Genomic DNA, 20,158 nt, shown 5'->3' on the forward strand with positions numbered 1-20,158 from the left:
AAAATGGCATGTTGAATTCTAGACAGCAGAAGTATGCCGGTAAACACTCTCTCGCAGAGACTGAACTACTGTAAATGGTGCTGAAGCATACCCATGCTGAGGACTCTATTAAATGGTGCTGAAGCATACCCATGCTGAGGACTCTATTAAATGGTGCTGAAGCATACCCATGCTGAGGACTCTATTATGCCTTCTTCATATTGTTCATTTCTCATACTAACATGCTGGCATCTGGAGTGGCTGCTAAGTACTTTGAGGCTGAAAATTAGAACTGGGAGGAAGAGGGGGAAAAAAATAAAAACTTGGTGCATGATGAACAGTAGTGATCTGTTAGGAGACTGGAGGGGTAACTTCAAGTCTAATTAAAAATTCTGCAATTTCCTGCTGAGTTAGCGGAGTGCACACTAATGGAGTAACGTACATATTGCATCTCCGCCTTCCCCACACGCTTGGACTCAACAGATTATTGCATGGACACTCACTGTGGCATGCTGCAATGGGAGGACTGACTGACTGACTGACTGACATCAAGTCCCAGGGGGGCTGACATGCGGGTATGTACAGGACAGATACAGTGGGCCGTCTTGCTCCATATTAGCTTGACATATATTTTTTTATTTGGAAGTTATGACAACACCAAAAAAATATTTACAAATAAAGTTCATCAAAACAAATTGTGAATTAACAACAGTCCTTCCACATGAACCCATATTGGGCGGGAACCCCTTTGTGTTTTAAGCATTATTTTATACTTTAGCTATTGAAAAATAGCAGATCTACAAGCTCAACGAGTGCCGCGCTACGAGCTTGTAGATCTGCATTTTTTTATTCGTGAAAATGTGGCACAAATTAGGAATATATATTCTTTCAGAGTGAACATTTTTAACTCAAATCTTTGCTTCTGGGGAGGTCCCTGGAACTACATATTTTCAGATGGGGGGGTCCGCGGCCAAATACAGATAATTCCGGGGGTCCTTGACATGGAAAGGTTGAGCACCACTGACATAGAAACATGAGGTTTTTCAGAAAACTGTTGGGTTAAGAGAGAATTGTTTAAGTGCATCCTCCTCCTGCATGTCAGAAACACAGCGGGTGTGTGAATGCAGAGGTTGCAACCATTTTGTCCTTGTGTCACTGTGGAGAGGTCCGTGCTGTGTGTCACTGTGGAGAGGTCCGTGCTGTGTGCACCTCCGAGTCCTGCTTCTCAGCAGAACTGGCTCCATGCTGCTCTTCCAGGATGTCTGCCAGCTTTACCCCCAGCACTGGATCCCTGGACTCTGCTGCCACCTGCAGGATAAAAGCCAAGGGGACATTTTTGGGGGGCATTCAGATTTAAGGTACAAGGGTGTTTCTTGTCACATAGCCTACAACTTGTACCCAATATTAAGAGTTAATGCCGTTGTTCCGCTGACCGGAAGTCTAATTGCTTAACTTAACTAGTAATGTTTGACGAACCTGCTATACAAACGTTCACGGAAAATCCCTCATCATTCAGCAGAGACGAAATGTTTTTATAATCGTCATGGGGGGCCCGCCCCCCCCACTTATTTGTAACACTTTTTAAACGTGTCACACTGCACAGTGTTTAGATTATAAACAGAAGAGCATGTTAAAAATGCCATGATTGCACCGAGTCATCTGCCCCGGACAGTGACGACAAAAGAGGTGTTAAGGTGCGTTCAGACTTCAGACTTGGATGGATATTCTTTCAGAGCGAACATTTTTAACTCAAATCTTAGCTTCTGGGAGGTCACTGGAACTACATATTTTCAGATGGGGGTCGGCGGCCAATTACATATATATATTTGAGGGTCCTTGACATGGAAATGTTTGAGCACAACTGACATAGAAACATGGGTTTTTCAGAAAACTGTTAGGATTTAGAAGACATTTGTAGAATGGTCCTCAGGTTTAAATGGGATAAGGAGAATTCCTCTCACCGTCACCGCAGGACCTCTTTCTCTCTTTCCTCTCCTCAACACAACTCCTTCTGCCAGCAGGGCCTTCGCCGTCTCCTCGAACAAACTAGATTCCTCCAGCGACCCACTCCTCTCCAATTCTGTGTACCTCTCCACAAACCTTAAAGGATGAAAATACACCCAGAAGAAAAAAGAAAAACTATTGTTTTTTTTACAGTGGTACATGTAATAAAGATTAACACAGTGTCACTAGGGTTGGGATTCGGAACCGGGTCCATTTCAGACCTGGTTCCGACATTGCGGATCCGGAGCCGGTTCCATCGTTTTTTTTATTAACGGTTCCCCAAACGGTTCTCATCAGTCGTCATTTAGCTCTGCTGTGTCTGTGCATGCATGCAGAGCCAAGTTACTGGGGTGACTTCTACTACTTGACATGAGTGAGTAGATTAATCTTGCAACTGGTGCAAGTTGCAACAACCTTTGCAGGAAACTATGGCATTGCATTTATTGCACTTTGCGATGAGTGAGTGAGTGAGTGGGCGGATACCACTGTTCTGTGCATTCAGCGAGCGGTCACCGCCGCGGAGCGAGTGTGGTTAACAGAGAGGGAAATGACAATAAATGCGATGCCATAGTTTCCTGCAAAGGTTGTTGCAACTTGCACCAGTTGCACGTCCACATTGAGGAAACATCTCTATCAACTATAGAGCCATGAATTAAATAAAAATCTATTTGTCTGCACTTATTTGTACAACTTATAAGCAACTCAACTGCTTTTGATTTGGCTCTAAATTAATCGCGCAACTGTTGAGAGCCCAGCCTTTAGGTGCATATATACCTCCATACATTGATTACTTTATAAACAGTTTGCAGAAAAAAGCACAGGAACATAGCCTAGAGTTCAATATAAGGTCTGGAGGAGGATTTTATAACCCAAGAAAGCACTATGGCTTGTTTCCATTAGGGTAACTGGGGTCCTTCATATTAAATTAATCTGAACATTAAAGACAACATTTGTCACCACAACAATATCATTATTGCAATGTGTACTGTATATTTAATATACAGTATAAATTGCAACAATGATATTGTCGTGGTGGCTAGCTGGTGAAGTTTAAATAATAGTGCCACCTCATAATTGTAAAGTGCAAATACAATAATTTAATTTGTGTTTATTAAGTACTTGGTTAGGTTAGTTATAATATAAGCATAATATATGTCAGAAAAGAAAAGGGGAAAAAATTATATTAGGAACCGTTAAGGGAACCGTAAACCAGAACCTAAAATCCTAACGAATCCCAACCCTAAGTGTCACACAGTAATCGGTCAAGATAATAGTACTTAGACTATTGCAAAGTCTACACACTGAAAAGACAATTCTTAGTTATTATTACACATTTATTACATGCTTGTATATGGATAGCTTTAATTATCGCAATTTTAATTTAAAAAAAACTATACATTGACATACCTTTGGCATGTAGAAACAACTATACATTGACATACCTTTGGCATGTAGAAACAAAGTTTAGTCTGGAAAGATCCAATGGTCTAGGCCCAGTAGCATACACCTCGTAGAATTTCCTAAAATCAGACATTAATTCTCATTATAAAACATGAAATATACACTCGCTGGCCACTTAATCAGGTACACTTGTCCAACTGCTCTTTAATGCATTTCTAATAATCCAAAACATGGCAGAAACTCAATGCATTTAGGCAAGTACACACATGGTCAAGACGATCTGTTGCAGTTAGCTTCAAAACTGAGCATCAGAATTAGGGAAAAGGTGTGATTAAGTGACTTTGAACATGTTTGGGCTGGTCTGAGTGTTTCAATACCTGCTGAGCTACTGGCATTTATACCTACAAACATCTCAAAGGTTTACACTCAGAGAATGTTCACAGGCAGAGTTTTGTCCAATCTTCCATTTTGTCCAATTTTGGTGAACCTGTGTGAATTGTAGCCTCAGTTTCCAACCAATAACCGTGTGCAGAGGCGCGTCGCTCCAAATCTGGCGACATCAGTGTTCTCCTCCGCTGTTTTCTACCGGGGAGGGGAGGAGGACTGGAGACGGGTGCTCATATCAATTTACAATTTACAATTTACAATTTAGGCATTTAGCAGACGCTCTTAATCCAGAGCGACTTACAATAAGCAAGAACAAAAGCATGGGAATACATCACATATGTAAAAAGCATTTATCGCGAAACATGCGTAAGCTAAGAACGTGACTAGAACATATCTATATAATGACACTATACATATAAACTATAACTAGAACATATCTATATAATGACACTATACATATAAACTACACATATATGCTATACTATGCTGTACATATATACTATGAAGTGCTATGACTACTATACACTATATACTATGAAGTGCTATGACTACATACAATGCACTTATTGTGCTGTCTACATGACATGCTATAAGTCTGTTTCAAAATGCTATATAAGTCTAAGAAGTGCTGTCTAAGGGGGGTAGGGTAAGTGCTATGGGCCATGATGGAGTCTGAAAAGGTGGGTTTTCAGACTACGGCGGAAGATCGGGAGTGATGCTGCAGTTCTGATTGCAACGGGAAGAGCATTCCACAGTTTTGGGGCCAGAAGGGAGAATAGTTTGGGACGTGTGGAGCGTTGTCCCGGCGTTTTTAGTGAGGGTACTTCCAGCTTCCCTGCGTTGGCTGATCTGAGTGCGCGGGAGGGTTTGTAGGGTTCAATCATGCTGGCAAGATATGGGGGAGCCATACCTTTGGTTGCTTTAAATGCCAACATCAGAGTTTTGTATTCTGTGCGGGCAGCGACCGGGAGCCAGTGCAGGGAGCGGAGCAGGGGGGAGACATGTGAGAATTTTGGCTGGTTGAAGACCAAGCGAGCTGCAGCATTTTGGATCAGTTGGAGAGGCTTCAGTGCACATGCCGGTAGGCCAGTAAGGAGAGAGTTACAATAGTCAAGTTTTGACAGGACTGTTGTCTGGATTAGGAGCTGGGATGATTCCTGGGTGAGGAACGGTCTAATTCGTCGTATGTTATAGAGTGTGAACCTACAGGATCGAGTGACAGCTGTGATGTGAGTTTTGAACGAGAGCTGACTGTCCAGGACAACACCAAGGTTCCTGGCTGTTGGGACAGACGTTACCAGGGCGTTGTCTACGGAAATAGTTAGCTCCCGCATCGGGCAGGACTTAGCTGGGAAGAAGAGAAGCTCAGTCTTGTCTGGGTTCAGCTTGAGGTGGTTGGAGGACATCCACTGTGAGATGTCAGCCAGGCAAGCAGTGATGCGCTCTTCCACCTGGGTGGCAGAGGGGGGGAAGGATAGAAACAGTTGTGTGTCATCGGCATAACAGTGATAGGATATATTGTGAGCAGAGATGATAGTGCCAAGGGATTTTGTGTACAGTGAGAAAAGGAGGGGACCAAGTACAGATCCCTGTGGGACCCCAGTTTGGAGGGTTCGGGGGGATGATAACAGACCTTTCCAGGAGACCTGGTAGGTCCGGTCGGTGAGGTAAGAGGAGAACCACTTTAGTGCCGTCCCGCCGATGCCTAGATCCGCTAGGGTGTCTAGGAGCAGCTGGTGGTTCACTGTGTCAAATGCTGCTGATAGGTCTAGGAGAATCAGGACTGCGGAGTGGGAAGCAGCCTGGGCAGCATGTAGTGCTTCTGTGACTGCCAGCAGGGCAGTTTCTGTGGAGTGGGCCTTTTTGAATCCGGACTGGTTGGGATCCAGCAGGTTGTTATGTGAGAGATGGAGAGAGAGCTGGTTGGAGACAACACGTTCAATGCTTTTTGATAGAAATGAAAGGAGTGATACCGGTCTGTAGTTCTTGACATCTGAGGGGTCAAGGGTTGGTTTCTTGAGGAGTGGTGTTACTCTGGCTGACTTGAGGGCAGATGGGACGCAGCCTGAGGTTACTGAGGTGTTGATAGGTGTCAATAGGATCCAACCGCCTGTTTTCGACCGGCACCCGCTCCTCTAGACCAGAAATCACACAGGCTGGGCCAGGCTACACCTTGTGTGGTGTTCTTCTGCTGGAGTCCATCTGCCTCAAGGTTTGAAGTGTGTTGTGCATTAAGAGATGCTGTTCTGCATACCTTGGTGGTTGTAGCAGGTGGCTATTTGAGTTACTGTGCTGAGCTCTAACCAGTCTGACCTCATTTTTGCCCACAGAATTGCCGCTCACTGCTGGATATTGTCTCCTTTTCGGACCTTTTCTGTTAACAAATAAATGTCCCAGTAGATCAGCAGTTTCAATTCTGAAATACTCAGACCAGCCCGTTTGGCATCATCAACCCTTCCATGATTAAAGTCACTTAACGCATTACAACCGAGAAAGCATCTCTGTATTATATATTTTTTGTGTGTTGCCCATTCAAAAAATATTAGATATAGAAGCTCACAGCACATCACTTCGTACCGCGCTGCAAGCTTGTATATCTGCTATTTTTGTAGCATTGCGCGGCCAGATACAAATCTGCCGGTGCAAGCAAAAAAAAGTGTATGTAATTAACACCCATTACTCTTTAGTGACTTTCATTGTGCTCGTTCATAATTGTATCCACCCCGATAGCAAGAATACTTACGCTCTAACCAAGTCCTCTTTGTAAAAGATGTCAGGCACAGCGTCCTCCCTCTGCCTCTTCCCATAGTTCATGTTAAATGACTTGGTGCTAGTTTTGACATAAAGTGGGTTCCTCTTGGGTGGAAAGGCCTTGTACACATCATACCATATGGGTTTGTCTGACTGCTTGATGATCCCAGAGCGCAGCAGGTCTCGAACCCTGGGAAACAACCAGGTGATTGAAAATCATGAATAAAAGTTTATCCTAAATCATTCTATTGTACTCCACATAAAAAGTGCAAACATTATACAAACAAATTTAATTAAGCAATTAAGCAAGCATTCACACCAGCCGTCCACAATTCAAATTATACAATATTTAGGACTCCCCCACTAACTAGCATTATCACACACACACACACACACACACCCCACCTGTGAAAATAAAGTCTGCCTGCATCAGCACCACAGGAATTTAATTTATGTTGTGATGTTTTAGGTATAACTAAAGTTCAGGAATGTACTTCGGGGTTCTGCAGAGCAACAAAAATGCATGCATGACTTAGCGTTAGCGCTGTTAATATACATATAATATATAATTCCTTAATGGGATAAATAGCTCACAACTTTTTTTGTCTAAAAAACTAAACTAAACAAAAGAAAAACCTTAATTCGTCGTCGCTATAAGTTCACTGCCCCATGTATTTAACTTGGCAGAAGAGGAGTTGATAACCTTGACAGAAGACTTGAGTTCACAGTATACCAGACAAGACAGATGCTAATCGAATTTATAGCTGGATTAGCTATAAACTAAATGTGTCAACCTTTAGTGGCTTACCGTGTGTATATTGTCCCGAATTTCTCAAGCCTGCTGCCAGCCATGCTAGTGTAGGAATAAACACAGTTAAGTGATTGAAAGTGTGTTATTCATATAGCTGCTGGATAAACGTGTAGTAGGAGGTCTGTTAGCGCACAGCCAACATCAGCTCCGACGAAGAAGAAGAAACTCTTCTTTGGTGTTTTATGGTAGCTTGCATTGCAAATGTTGCAATGCTGCCACCTAATGGAGTTTACGTTTGAAGTTTATTTCTACTTCAGCGTACGTGTGTGTGCGTGTGTGTGTGTACAGTGTGTGTGTGTGTGTGTGTGTGTGTGTGTGTGTGTGTGTGTGCGTGCGTGCGTGCGTGCGTGTGTGTGTGTGTGTGAGAGTGAATGAATGAATGAATGATTTTATTTACGTGTCTGACTGCCTTTTGCAGCCTTACGGGATTATTCAGACACAATTGACAGTACAATATATTTCCTGTGCCAACACGCTGACACCAAAATATTAAACAAAAGTAAATATCATACAATGTATACATAACATAATCAAGATGACTGTACATTCAAGTAGGCCATTTTGTCGAGATAGACTAAAGTGGAGGGCGAGAGAGAGAGAGAGAAAGTGTGTGTGTGTGTGTGTGTGTGTGTGCGCGCGCGCGTGCGTGCGTGTGTGTGATACTATACAGTACAGTAATAGGCAAGAAAGAAAGGGTTGTACCACTGTACCACATGGCCTATTATTATTGTTTTAATACAAAATATGAAATACAACTAAAGGATGGATTGACTGTTTATTCAAAGGCTAGGATTAGGACCCGCCGCAGTGCTGTCCGATTAGAACATGTGTGGAACATGCATGGTTGGGATATGCATGGTCTAAGGAAGCTAGTATCTGGTATTTGGAGTCTAAGGCCAGATACCTTGGCGTGTAGGAGTTCTATATGGTAGGCCTACAGTTAAGTACAAAGGTAGCATATCTGGAGCCAGTTGCACCACCTCACACTATAAATTCAATCTTAGCCCATATAGTTATAGCTAACAATATTGAACTTAGTCTTAGGTGGTGCAACTGGCTCCAGGGTTGTAAGGCCAGATACCTTAATTGGCTCGTATGGGTTGAGATGTGCTTGCGATCGTGAGCCTCTACGTGAGGTCAAAGGTCTTGAAGGTAGAGTCTGGAAGAGGTGTGTGTCCTGTCGTGTCCCAGCTGTCCTGTGTCTTGTGCTGAGAAGAGTGCTGCTGGCGATCCTGGGGAAGGTATAGATCCTGGGGAATTGAAATCTTTGGAGAGTCCCGAGTGGGTTTGTTGGAATCTGTTATAATTGGGGAGGTCTGCTCCTCTTATACTATTCTACTGAACTGGTCAAGTCTTCCTGCTGATCTCAGAGTGATGTGTCGTCCTCTCTATACTATGGAGATCCAGATGATGATGTTGGTTCTGCTCCATATACAGAGATTCAGGTGATGAAGAGTCTTCATATATGGAGATCCAAGTGATGTAGGATCTATGTACAGAATCTATGTACCAATGTGGAAAGGCTTTGTAACATGTAACAGGATAACTGTGTATAGGGGCAACAACTGTAACAAAAGGCTTTAATTTATTTTACTTTACAGTTTTACTCAGCGGCTCATTGACGAATGATATTCTTATCATTATCGGTATTAAACCAAATAGTTGTTAGTATAATTTGACTGTAGGGAACACCCCTACAGCAAAAAAAGATTTAACATATATGTTTCAAAATAGTTAAATACTGGCAAAAATGTATTGTAAAATATAGTTAGGACCATGCATGGAAGTAACTCTCCCATATAAAGATCATACTTTATTTACATTTTTTGTAAATAAAGTATGATGTGCTTTATACAGAACAAGATAAATAGCAATTCACAGTAAATAATAAGTCTTAGAGCTGTACTGTATATGCCTAAAACAGTACAGCCGTTCTGCACATGTGTGAAGATTTAACAACGTTGCCAACCACAAAGTTTCTCTTTGGCTTTTGGAAATTCCACTTCCTTCTCATTGAAAACAGCTAGGTTGCTACATGTAGGGTTGTATGTCAAAGCAAATATTTAAACAGTAACAGAGCAGAGGCTGATACTAGACAGGGATATTATAAAAAAAAACTTTATACAGTTATAGAGTCACTAGCTGACCAATAAAGATGGAGTGCTGTGATCTTGCTTAATGTAAGTCGCTCTGGATTAAGAGCGTCTGCTAAATGCCTAAATTGTAAATTGTTTATACTTTTTCTGTTTTGTACAGTATGTGTCTATACATTACTCTAATAGACCAACAGGTGTGGTTCGAATATTTAAATATGTCCTCCCTGTGTATTTTTGGTTTCTTCCTGAAAGCTGACAGCCTTTGAGTCAAAAGACCTGCATCACATCACATATTGTGACATCACAATATCATCCCCTCCCCTAACCCCTCCCCTTTTATCATATGTTGACGTACAACAGCATCACCTTCACCACCCACCTGAAAACCAGGCATACTTAATGAACTGGTGGGTGTGGCCACATAAGAACACAAGTGTTATTAACACTTTCTTTACACTTTTTGGAAAAACTCTTTCTCCTAGTACAAATAAGACTTTTATTTTATATAATAAGAGAAGCGACAACCTTGCTCTAAAAGGGCGAGGTCACGCTGAAACAACAGAGCTTCTTAATATGGCACAGTTGAGAAGCAGGAGTTAAACTATTAATCTGGTGTCAGTGAGGACAGATGTAGAGTGGCTGGCCGGCTCCATAATATGCAGATCTAGTATATGTCAAACCATGTATGGCTATCCAGGGTTTGATGAGGTCAGTGTTGTGATCTTCATATATGGAGATCCAGGTGATGATAGTCAGCTCCATGTGTTGTACCAACTTGGCTCATTTGCAAGTCTGAGTCGCGTCACGGCAACCACACTGGGACTGGTTATCATGAGACTGGCACAATATGGTCATATATTGACATTCCCATATGCCTGGGCTTAATATTGATGACATCAGAGATGGGCAAAACAGGGATTGCATTAGGACATAGGCTGGGAGGGAATGCCCATATATGGACCTTTTTCACATGGATACATGCATGGATATATATATTATTTTTTTCCCCCCACCTTTTCGGGCCGGGTAGGGCGTAAATTTGGGGACAAAATTGTAAAATTGTTCCCACCTGGGAAGCAGAAGCCCCGGCAATGTGTCGAGGTGTCCTTAACACAATATTTGCCACACACGCCAAGTCTCATTCGTGCTCGCAACCGTCTTTGCCAACACGAGATCTCTCGGGTTTGTTTAATGTAATTTAATCCAGAATTAATGGTATTTTATTTACCGTTTTTAGCAGCCATCGTTAGCCACAATGGAGGGCAATCACTTCCGGGTCAGAAGTGTCACCAGCCTCACGTTACCGCCTATCGTAGAGACTTAACACCTGGTTTCAAATGTGTACAAGTTTTCATGCTTCTTCCATGCAGAGTTACACTCACAAATCTGGTTGGTGTAAAAACAATGATTTGCTTAAAAGAAATATTGTACAAATATAAAATAAAATAAAGACAATAAAGAAATCATCCCACAGATATTCTGACACTGTACGTCCGGGGACCTCAGTCTGATATTAATAGACTTGAATTAAATTTCTCTAACTCCGTTTGATGTTGTTCGCTCCGTTTGTCATGAGAGTTCCTTACTATGGTCCCTCTAGTAGACAGCCTCCGTCTTTCCAGTTGTGCAGACTGCAGACTCTCTATCAGAATAAGGTAGTAGCACATTCCATCCGTCAAGCAGTTTAAGCTGCTCAAAGACGTGCTGATGTGTACCACCTTCCTCAGCGGCCTAATCACCCCGTCTTCAAGGTCATTATACTTGGCCAGAAAGTAGACCAGTGCTATTGCGTGGTACGGGATGAAGCACACGAGGAATGCAATCAAGTTCCTGAGGACGATCTTCACCGACTTGTTGTCGCGCAGTTTGTCGTCGAGTGGGTTCCTGTTCCTCAGCTTTCTCAGGATCTGCATGACACTTACCGAAAGGTACAGCATGGTGACCATGCAGACGAAAAAGACCGCTTCCATGACACTGATGATCCAGAGCTTTGACCAGGTGTTCTCAGAGAAACCCTGGAAGCAGTACGTGTTGTTTCGGTCATTGTGGAGTTTATGGACAGGCGCGGTGCTGATGAACACCAGCACCCACACCACAAGGCTGACCAGGGTGGCTCTGTGTGACGAGCACAGTGTCTTGTACTTGAACGGGAACTGCAGGGAAATGAAACGGTCACCGGATATGCACACAGTGAGCATGATACTTCCGTAGATGTTGACGAAGACCAGACTTTCCAGGAAGGTACAGAATCCTCGGCTTAGTTCCCAGTTCTTGTTGTTGTAGGCGTACATCTTAAAGGGCAGGGAGAAGATGAGGAGACAGTCATTGATGATCAGGCTGGTGAGGTAGACGACAGAGCTGGTCCAGCGACGGATCCTGAACAGTATGAGCCACAGTGCTGCCAGGTTGAGTGGAAGCCCAAACACAAACGCCGGCACAGAGATCATCCACTGGATGACGCGTACGGCAGGATCATCTGACATCGTCTCACTGCAGGGTGACACGGATGGACAATACTGAACACTGAGAACAAAGCTTTCTGAAACGTAACTTTCATGCATTTCATCTTATTATTATTGTTTTCTTTTCAAGACAATATGCTTCACAATTTACAAATAAACTTTAGGCATTCATCAGGCGTTGTAGCAACTCATTATTAAATTATGAGTTGCTACCTGTATACACGTGATACTGACATGATACTGTCGCAACTGTAGGTTACAGTTTATTATAAACATCTGCAAAACCTGTCAGTCAGTCAGTCACGCCTAACCTGTCAGTCAGTCCGTCAGTCACGCCTTGTGACACGCTCCATATATGGCCAATACAGAATTCATTCCATATGTTGATCTGACCTCTGACCTCATCAAACCCTGTACACTCAATACACTGCTCCCGCTGCCAGATCTCCATATGGAGCTGACCTGTTCTGACATTCCAGATGTTGATCTGACCTAATCAAACTCTGTACACTCAAGACACGCTCCATATATGGCCAGTGCAGAATTCATTCCATATCTGACCCCCCATGCCAAAGCGCCAGCGCTCGCCCAGCAGTCTGCCGTCACCCTCATAATCGTACTATGATACTGGCACAAATACTGACATGATACTATGATCTGACGTGATTATGACCATCATACTGCATAGCCAGTGTCATGGTCTGTATCATGTCAGTATCGCGCACATCGTTATTTATTATGACTATGAGTTGCTATACTATCACGATACTGACCATGCTGAAACATACTACAATTGTAATGGTTATTTTAGAATGCCAAATATAATTATATTATTCTATATTTGTCAATCTCAGTCAATACCACTTTTGCCACTTTTCACAGCATCAATGTACTCATTCTGACTCCAACTGCAGCTGTCAATCTAACAGCTGACCTGACTTCTCCCCATGCTTACTGTCACTATGTCAGCGAATGTGTACTTGTGTAACTATTTGTGTGTCACCCTGATCTTTACCACAGATCCTTATATGACCTGGAGGCCTGTTCCTTACTCTCTGTATGCGGTTACTCTGGTGAATCTTCTTGATAAAATCTCAACACTGAAAAACTTTGTCAATCCCTTCATATTTGGAAGATTATTTAATCTACAACACACTGTTTGATGACAGAAAAGAGCCACAACTATGTTCAGGTTTATTTACTGAAGGGATGAGTAGTACAGTTTGACTCTGTATGCCACAATGCCAGTTTGACTTTAGGGTTGTTGTTGCATCCGCTCCCTCTCCCTTCAGAGTCTGTCTTCACAAGAAATGGTGATGCAATAATGTCAGTCGTGCGGTAATATTGCCAAGTGTATACAATTTCAACTGATAGACACAAGTTAAAGTATTATCATTATGCATTAAGGCTATTCAAGTCATGTTTGCTTTCTTTCTTTTTTGTCACAGATGGGTGAAGAAATTCTGTCTTCACATGACTAAAGTCCAAGGTCAAGCGGTTTTGGCTATCATATTTGAAAATATTATCATGAAATCATATGATTTTAGAAAACAATGACAACCTATATTAAGGTGCAATTCTGGCACACTGACGAAGAGTCGCGAGGAATCCACTGGGTATGACTTTTGTATAGTTGATTTTTGATTTTTATTAAGGATCCCCATTAGCTGGTGGCATAGCAACCAGCTAGTCTTCCTGGGGTCCACCGTCCACATAAGAATAAACATTACAGTAGACATACAATTACAAATACACATTTGTTAAAAAGTCAGTATTCTTACATTAGTTCAGATAAAATAAAAGTAAAAATTGCTAAGATTACAAGTTAGAGCGTGAAAACAAAAAAACGAAAACGAGAACACACACACACACACAGTTGTATACCAATAATAAGTGTTAATTTAACTTGAGTGTGAAAGGGTCTGCAGGTGAAGTTTTACACTCTAAAGAGCTAGATATAACACTCATCAATAACAGTTTGTATTGTAGGCACTGAGAGACATTTTGGAAGAAAGTGTACACTTACCTATTGTTCATGTCTCAAGTGGAAAACACATCAGTTGCGCGCCCACACACTCAAAGTCTGTGTCTGTCTGTCAGTCTTACTTCCCGTTTTCGAAACCTCCCATCTCGTTCTTAAAGAGCCAATAATTATTTAATCATAAATTGTGTATTTATTGAGCATGGGACATTACATAGCCTATAGTGTGCTGTCCAAATAAGTGTTGTGTTTAAATGCATGTAGAGTATGTACATGTGCATCCATTCATGAAACCAGACACACACACACACACACACACACACACACACACACACACACACACACACACACACACACACACACACACACACACACACACACACACACACACACACACACACACACACACACACACACACACACACACACACGTGGTTTCACATTTCGGTTCCTCTTTTTTTAAGAAAGAGTTGTGTGTGCTTTTTCCCCCCTGTCTGTGTGTTGGTTAAAAAAATGGAACCAATGGAAAGTATGAAAAAGTGCTTCAGCGAAAGCCTCCTAACTCCATTGGATCCTCAAACTATATCTGCCAAAGCAACTAACTCCTCCACACACGCACGCACGCACGCACGCACGCACGCACGCACGCACGCACGCACGCACGCACGCACGCACACACACACACACACACACACACACACACACACACACACACACACACACACACACACACACACACACACACACACACACACACACACAGGCAACATGGCATACAAGAAAATTATTATTTGAGTTCAACTCACCACAGCCTGTTTTATTGGTTTTGTTTAGATAATGGCCAGCCTGTTTGTCTGACACCTTAACCTGCAGTTCAATCCTTCCTTGAACATTTCTTTTTTTCCCCCTGAATTGTCTCCCGACACCTATCATGACATTATGTCCAGAATAGTGCCGCTATGGTTCATGTGCTAAAAGCATGCATGTGACTATATGTGTCTAAGCAAAAGGTTGACTATTGTTGTGGGAATATAAATGACAAATACCTTCTATACAAACAGACTCTACCTTCTATCCAAACAGACTCCACGCAATTTCCATACTGCAATGTCTTCACCACATCCTCTTCTCTGCTTATATAACAGGGTTTCTAACTCTTCAGAAGTCATGTGCTTCTTTTGCATTGTTGGTTAACAGTTGGCCTGGTTGAAATACAGGTGTCTGGTGACATTTTCTTCTTTCTTTTTTTTCTTTTTTTTTTTTTTACCTCAATTGCACAAAAAAAACCCTGAACTTTGAACATTCAGTGGATTTTCTGTGGTCTGGGGTTTTCTGAATAATAAGCCTCACAACGTGCTCTGATTGGCCTGTGGACGCTGATGTCACCAGTGTTGAGGACATAACGATAATAAAATGAAAGCTTTAAGTCAGTGGCTGAGGAACTCTTTTGGATCAGTGAGTCACAGCCAGTGGCGTGCACAGATAGACACTAGGGGGTGCTAGAGCACCCCCTGCCCTTTTGGCAATGTGCCCTTTTGAAAAAAAAGAAAAAAAACCTTTTTTTTTTTCTTCTTTTTTTTTGATTTTTCAAAAATAGCAGACCTGCAAGCTCATAGCGCGCCACTCGGTGGCGCGCTATGAGCTTGTAGATCTGCTATTTTTCAATAGCTAAAGCATAACATAATGCTAACACCAAAAGGGGTTCCCGCCCAAAATGGATTAAGGCAACCGGCCGGTTCCACGCGCTGCACAAGGTGCCCTTTTTTAACTTGAGCACCTGCCCCTCTAAATGTCTGTGCACACCACTGGTCACAGCAGGGGAAGCCCCACATGTGAAGTAAACCACCAAAACATACTGTAGTTGTTTGCATTTGATGGAAGTGCAGCACAAAAAGCAGCTCTAAGTTGACAGTATATCATAACCAGAGATGGACAAAAATACATCACAAAGTATTTTGACATATATTACAAATACTGGGTCAAAAATGTATCACAATACAAATACAAAACACTGGTCTGAGAAATGTATTTGAGATACAAATACATATTTTGTACTTAGATAATACATGGAAATACGCATGTGGCTATTTGTTAAAATTGTGCAAATTAGTCAATTCATAGATTGATTGCCTAAATTGATCATACAAAGGTGTTTTTCATGGTGTTTGGTGCAGGCATCCAAAATGTTTACCACTGTGCATGGTAAACTCTCTCTCTCTCTCTCTCTCTCTCTCTCTCTCTCTCTCTCTCTCTCTCTCTCTCTTACACACACACACACACACACACACACACACATGCTTACTGCTTAAGGTAGTCCATCGTGTCCGATGATGACTTCTGCTACAATATACAATACAATAGTTGTAAGAAAGGGATGGAATCATAGACTTGATTAATTATTTTATTGGACAATTAGACAGCTGCCACACAAAGAGCTCCATGCTGATTGGTTGACTTGGTCAGGTACAGGCCACCGTCTGTGACTGGTTGATTGGTTTTGGCGTGGCCATGGGCGTGGCCATGGGCATGGTCTCAGATCAACTATGGAGAAACAACAACGCTGGTCAGAAATAGGAAGTCCCTTTGGTACTTTCAGCATCAAGCCTTCCTCAGCGTGTATACAGGCTTGGGTTTGACGTGCTGGCTATACAATTTTCTTCTCTTCATAAGCCGTGCACCCGGCAAACTGCATTATAAAGGCTGAGCATGCCCCGGCCTTTTTAGTTTTCTACAGAAATAGGAAGTGACTATAGGGCTATATCTTGCGCCACCCCTTGCCCCTTATCCATAAACTTATTTTGCCATTTTTTACTATTTTGAAAAAACGTTTAAAATAGTTCAAAATAGCCGATCTACAAGCTCACAACGTGTCGATGTAGATCGGCTATATAGTTGAACTATTTTAAAATGTTTTTCAAAATAGTAAAAAAAATGCACAAGATATAGGGCCCTCGAGTGTGAAAATAACTAACTGGAAACTAAGTCAAATGTTTTTTTGTTTAATTTCTTATAATATATTATATTAGCAATAATAATCATTTTAATTATTAAAGGAGCATTCAGTGATTTGGGTGATTTGGAAAACCACCCAGTCCGCCACGGTAACAAAATGTGCACATGCACACGCTCTACAGTGGGGGGAAGTGCAACAGGCCAACAGCATGTGCACCAAGGCCCGCCCCCACTCGATCATGATTGGAGGAAGGCTCCTCTCATCCCGATTGGATGAAGGCTCAGCCACCCGCCACCTAAACTGAAACTAGGGTTTTTTGACCCCAGGGGCTCACTGGGGACAGGGAGGAACTCCTTATATGGTCAGCACACTCTATAGTAGGGAGGATTATCCAGAAAAAAATAAAAAATAAGTGATATTTAGATTAAGTGAAATCACTGAATATACCTTTAACTGTGGTACCATCAACAGGAGGTGAATCCTTTCCAGTAGAAGTTTTTACATCCAGCCTTCCTCTCTCGGGGCGAATCAACCGAGCGCTCTAAGTTCCCTTTAGCCACGCCTCCCTCCACTTCTGTCACCATAGAGACCGCCTCCCCCTCGCCCGTTGCCCGGGCAACCAGCTCTGCAGCATCGCCGCCTTGCGACGAGAGCTGGGACAGCAGGTCTTCTACAGCACGCTTCCTCCATTCCTACACGCACGCACGCACGCACGCACACGCACACGTACACGCACACACGCACGCACACACACACACACACACACACACACACACACACACACACACACACACACACACACACACACACACACACACACACGACTCATATAAGATTATTTTGAATTAAAATAATGTAAAGATTTAAACATTTTAAACATACAAACAAAAAGATCTAAGAAATTCTAGATATTCAGTATAGCTGATCTACAAGCTCGCAAAGCGGCGCGAAGCGACGCGTTGTAGATCTGCTATTTTCAGTATAGTTTGGGTCCCCGGTGCAAATATGCCTGATCTCTCTCTAGTCTTATGGGGTCACGGCGGCCTGAAAGGTTTTGGGGAACCACAGTCTGTGAATGTATGTATATCTGACCTGAGGAAGCAGGGCGATGGTGAATGTATGTATATCTGACCTGAGGAAGCAGGGCGATGGAGCCTGTTCTCTGCTGCTGCTGCTGGAGTAGAGGTTGGAGCTGCTGGTTCAGAGGTTGAGACGTGGCAGGGCTGGAGATCACCATGATGAGAGCAACCACCATCAGGACTCTGGAAGTCGGTACTGACTGCATAGTCTGTATAAGGAGGATAACATAATAACTATACTGTCACCACTGTGTACTACCAGTGTTGTTTTTGGCGTTAGTTTTAGTCACATTTTAGTCACCTGGAATCTAGAGGAATCTAGTGTTTAGTCTAGTTTTAGTCGACTAAATATCATAAGATTTTTGTCGACTAAATCTACAGTTGATTTAGTCGACTAAAATGTATTTTGGCGGGCCTTGATGCCGTCGTAATGGCTGATTTTACACTTGCTGAAAATAGCCAATCTACAAGGTCAAGGTGGTTGCACAATGGACGCGTTTTTCGGAAAACCGACGGAAAAACGCTGCCCAAAATCCGAAAAACGCGTCAAGTGTGCAACCACCAAGTATTTGACCAGGAAACAATCCACTGCCAGGTGTATATGATAATGATCATATTTGTATGAAAATGTTACCGCCTGTGCGATCGATGGACGATCAATAAGGCCAAAATTGATAAGGTGATTGATAAGGTGTGTGTGATGATGACGCAAAAGGCATGCATGATACATCTGTTGGGTCTACTGTGACGAAAGGGAAATAAAGAAACAGAAGAAGTTTAAAGCAAACATGCTGACAAATAAAGAATGTATCGCTATTATTCAAATTCTATTCATTTAATTTAATTTCATTTAATTTAATTTCATTTCATTTCATTTCAAGAGAGAGAGAGAGAGAGAGAGAGAGAGAGAGAGAGAGAGAGAGAGAGCTTTGAACTTTATTGAGAGGATGGCCCCTTGAGATGTGGCATCTCGTTTTAGAGGGGGTCCTATACATACAAAATACAACGTTACAGCAGTGCAAGTACACAGAACTAAAGACACAACATGACATACAGTACAAATACACAGGACATACACATACAGGTACAGTTAGCTTGCTCCCCTTCTCCCACCCCACCCCTGACCCCCAACTCGTTTATATATGGAAATAGAGAAAAACAGTACTATAACCTGTGTCGAAGAAGTAAACATGTGAATAAGTAGTATTAGAAGCATGAACAGGTTGTTTGGAGATGTGAAAATAGGGAAGTCCTGAAGCGGCCTAGAGAGGTAGTTGATCTGAGTGAAAGTGGAAGGTTGTTCCAGTCAGATGGAGCTTTGTAGTGAAATGACCTGCATCCAGATACCGAAAATATTCAGAGAGAGAGAGAGAGAGACAGAGACACTTAAGGTATTGTACTTACTGCTGTTGTGTTGTTTTTGCAGGTCTAGATGAGATTCAGAGCTGATCTGTCCTGGGTTCTGCTTGTCTGGTCTGGGTCAGGTCAGAGCTGATCTGGCCTGGGTTCTGCTCGTCTGGTCTGTGTCAGGTCAGAGCTGAGGTGGCCTGGGTTCTGCTTGTCTGGTCTGGGTCAGGTCAGAGCTGAGGTGGTTTCTGTATTGTATGTGCAAGGCCTTCTCCTTTTAAAGACCGTCCACAGGTCACATGACATGATGTTTGAATGACAGCATGGGACGTATGTATAGTCTCTGTAGTGATGATGGAATGTCTGACTGTTTTAATGGTTGTTTATAGTTAGTTTAATGTGTGTGACGTGTGTGACGTGTGCGACATGTGTGTGTGCGTGTGTGTGTGTGTGCGTGCGTGCGTGCGTGTGTGCGTGCGTGCGTGCGTGTGTGTGTGTGTGCGTGCGTGCGTGCGTGTGTGTGTGCGTGCGTGCGTGCGTGTGTGCGTGCGTGCGTGTGTGTGTGCGTGCGTGCGTGTGTGTGTGCGTGCGTGCGTGTGGTGTAATTAAGTCTGATGGATTTTAAATGGAAGCTCCATTAAGAAGGCCATAAAGTCATTATCGTTGAACACACAGAGACAGAAACATTTAGTGCAACATGCCTTCCTTTTCACCGTGACTAACATGAGTGTCCTGTGGTCGCCAAACACTGGGTTGGCCTTACATTTGTTTGGACAGCCTAAATACCCCCCCACCACCACCACCTCACCCGCAGTTTACTAGAATTTCTTTAATTGTTAATAATGCCTTATTTATTTCTGTTTCCTTTGTATTATGTTTCTTTTCTTTGTATACATTTTGTATTTTG

At 42.6% G+C, this 20,158-nt stretch overlaps 3 protein-coding genes across 3 annotated transcripts; all 3 read right to left on the reverse strand.

Annotated features, from left to right (window-relative positions):
* Window positions 1-594: 594 nt before the first annotated feature.
* On the reverse strand, window positions 595-7,475 carry mrps23 (mitochondrial ribosomal protein S23). The gene is made up of 5 exons (XM_079514296.1): window positions 7,331-7,475; window positions 6,515-6,712; window positions 3,426-3,503; window positions 1,941-2,079; window positions 595-1,287 (listed from the first exon to the last, which is right to left on the reverse strand). Exons 1-5 carry the CDS (start codon window positions 7,372-7,374, stop codon window positions 1,159-1,161), a joined length of 588 nt encoding a protein of 195 aa, XP_079370422.1. The 5' UTR covers window positions 7,375-7,475; the 3' UTR covers window positions 595-1,158.
* A 3,456-nt stretch (window positions 7,476-10,931) lies between these two features.
* On the reverse strand, window positions 10,932-11,912 carry gpr55a (G protein-coupled receptor 55a; the record flags this gene model as incomplete). Its single annotated transcript, XM_079514867.1, has 1 exon — window positions 10,932-11,912. One exon carries the CDS (start codon window positions 11,910-11,912, stop codon window positions 10,932-10,934), a length of 981 nt encoding a protein of 326 aa, XP_079370993.1.
* A 5,377-nt stretch (window positions 11,913-17,289) lies between these two features.
* LOC306932892 (somatostatin-2-like) lies at window positions 17,290-19,405 on the reverse strand (the record flags this gene model as incomplete). Its single annotated transcript, XM_079514868.1, has 3 exons — window positions 19,309-19,405; window positions 17,958-18,113; window positions 17,290-17,517 (listed from the first exon to the last, which is right to left on the reverse strand). Exons 2-3 carry the CDS (start codon window positions 18,108-18,110, stop codon window positions 17,290-17,292), a joined length of 381 nt encoding a protein of 126 aa, XP_079370994.1. The 5' UTR covers window positions 18,111-18,113; window positions 19,309-19,405.
* Between the last annotated feature and the right edge of the window lie 753 nt (window positions 19,406-20,158).

The sequence above is a fragment of the Electrona antarctica genome (assembly GCF_951216825.1).
Source record: "Electrona antarctica genome assembly, chromosome: 11".
Taxonomy (NCBI): Eukaryota; Metazoa; Chordata; class Actinopteri; order Myctophiformes; family Myctophidae; genus Electrona; species Electrona antarctica.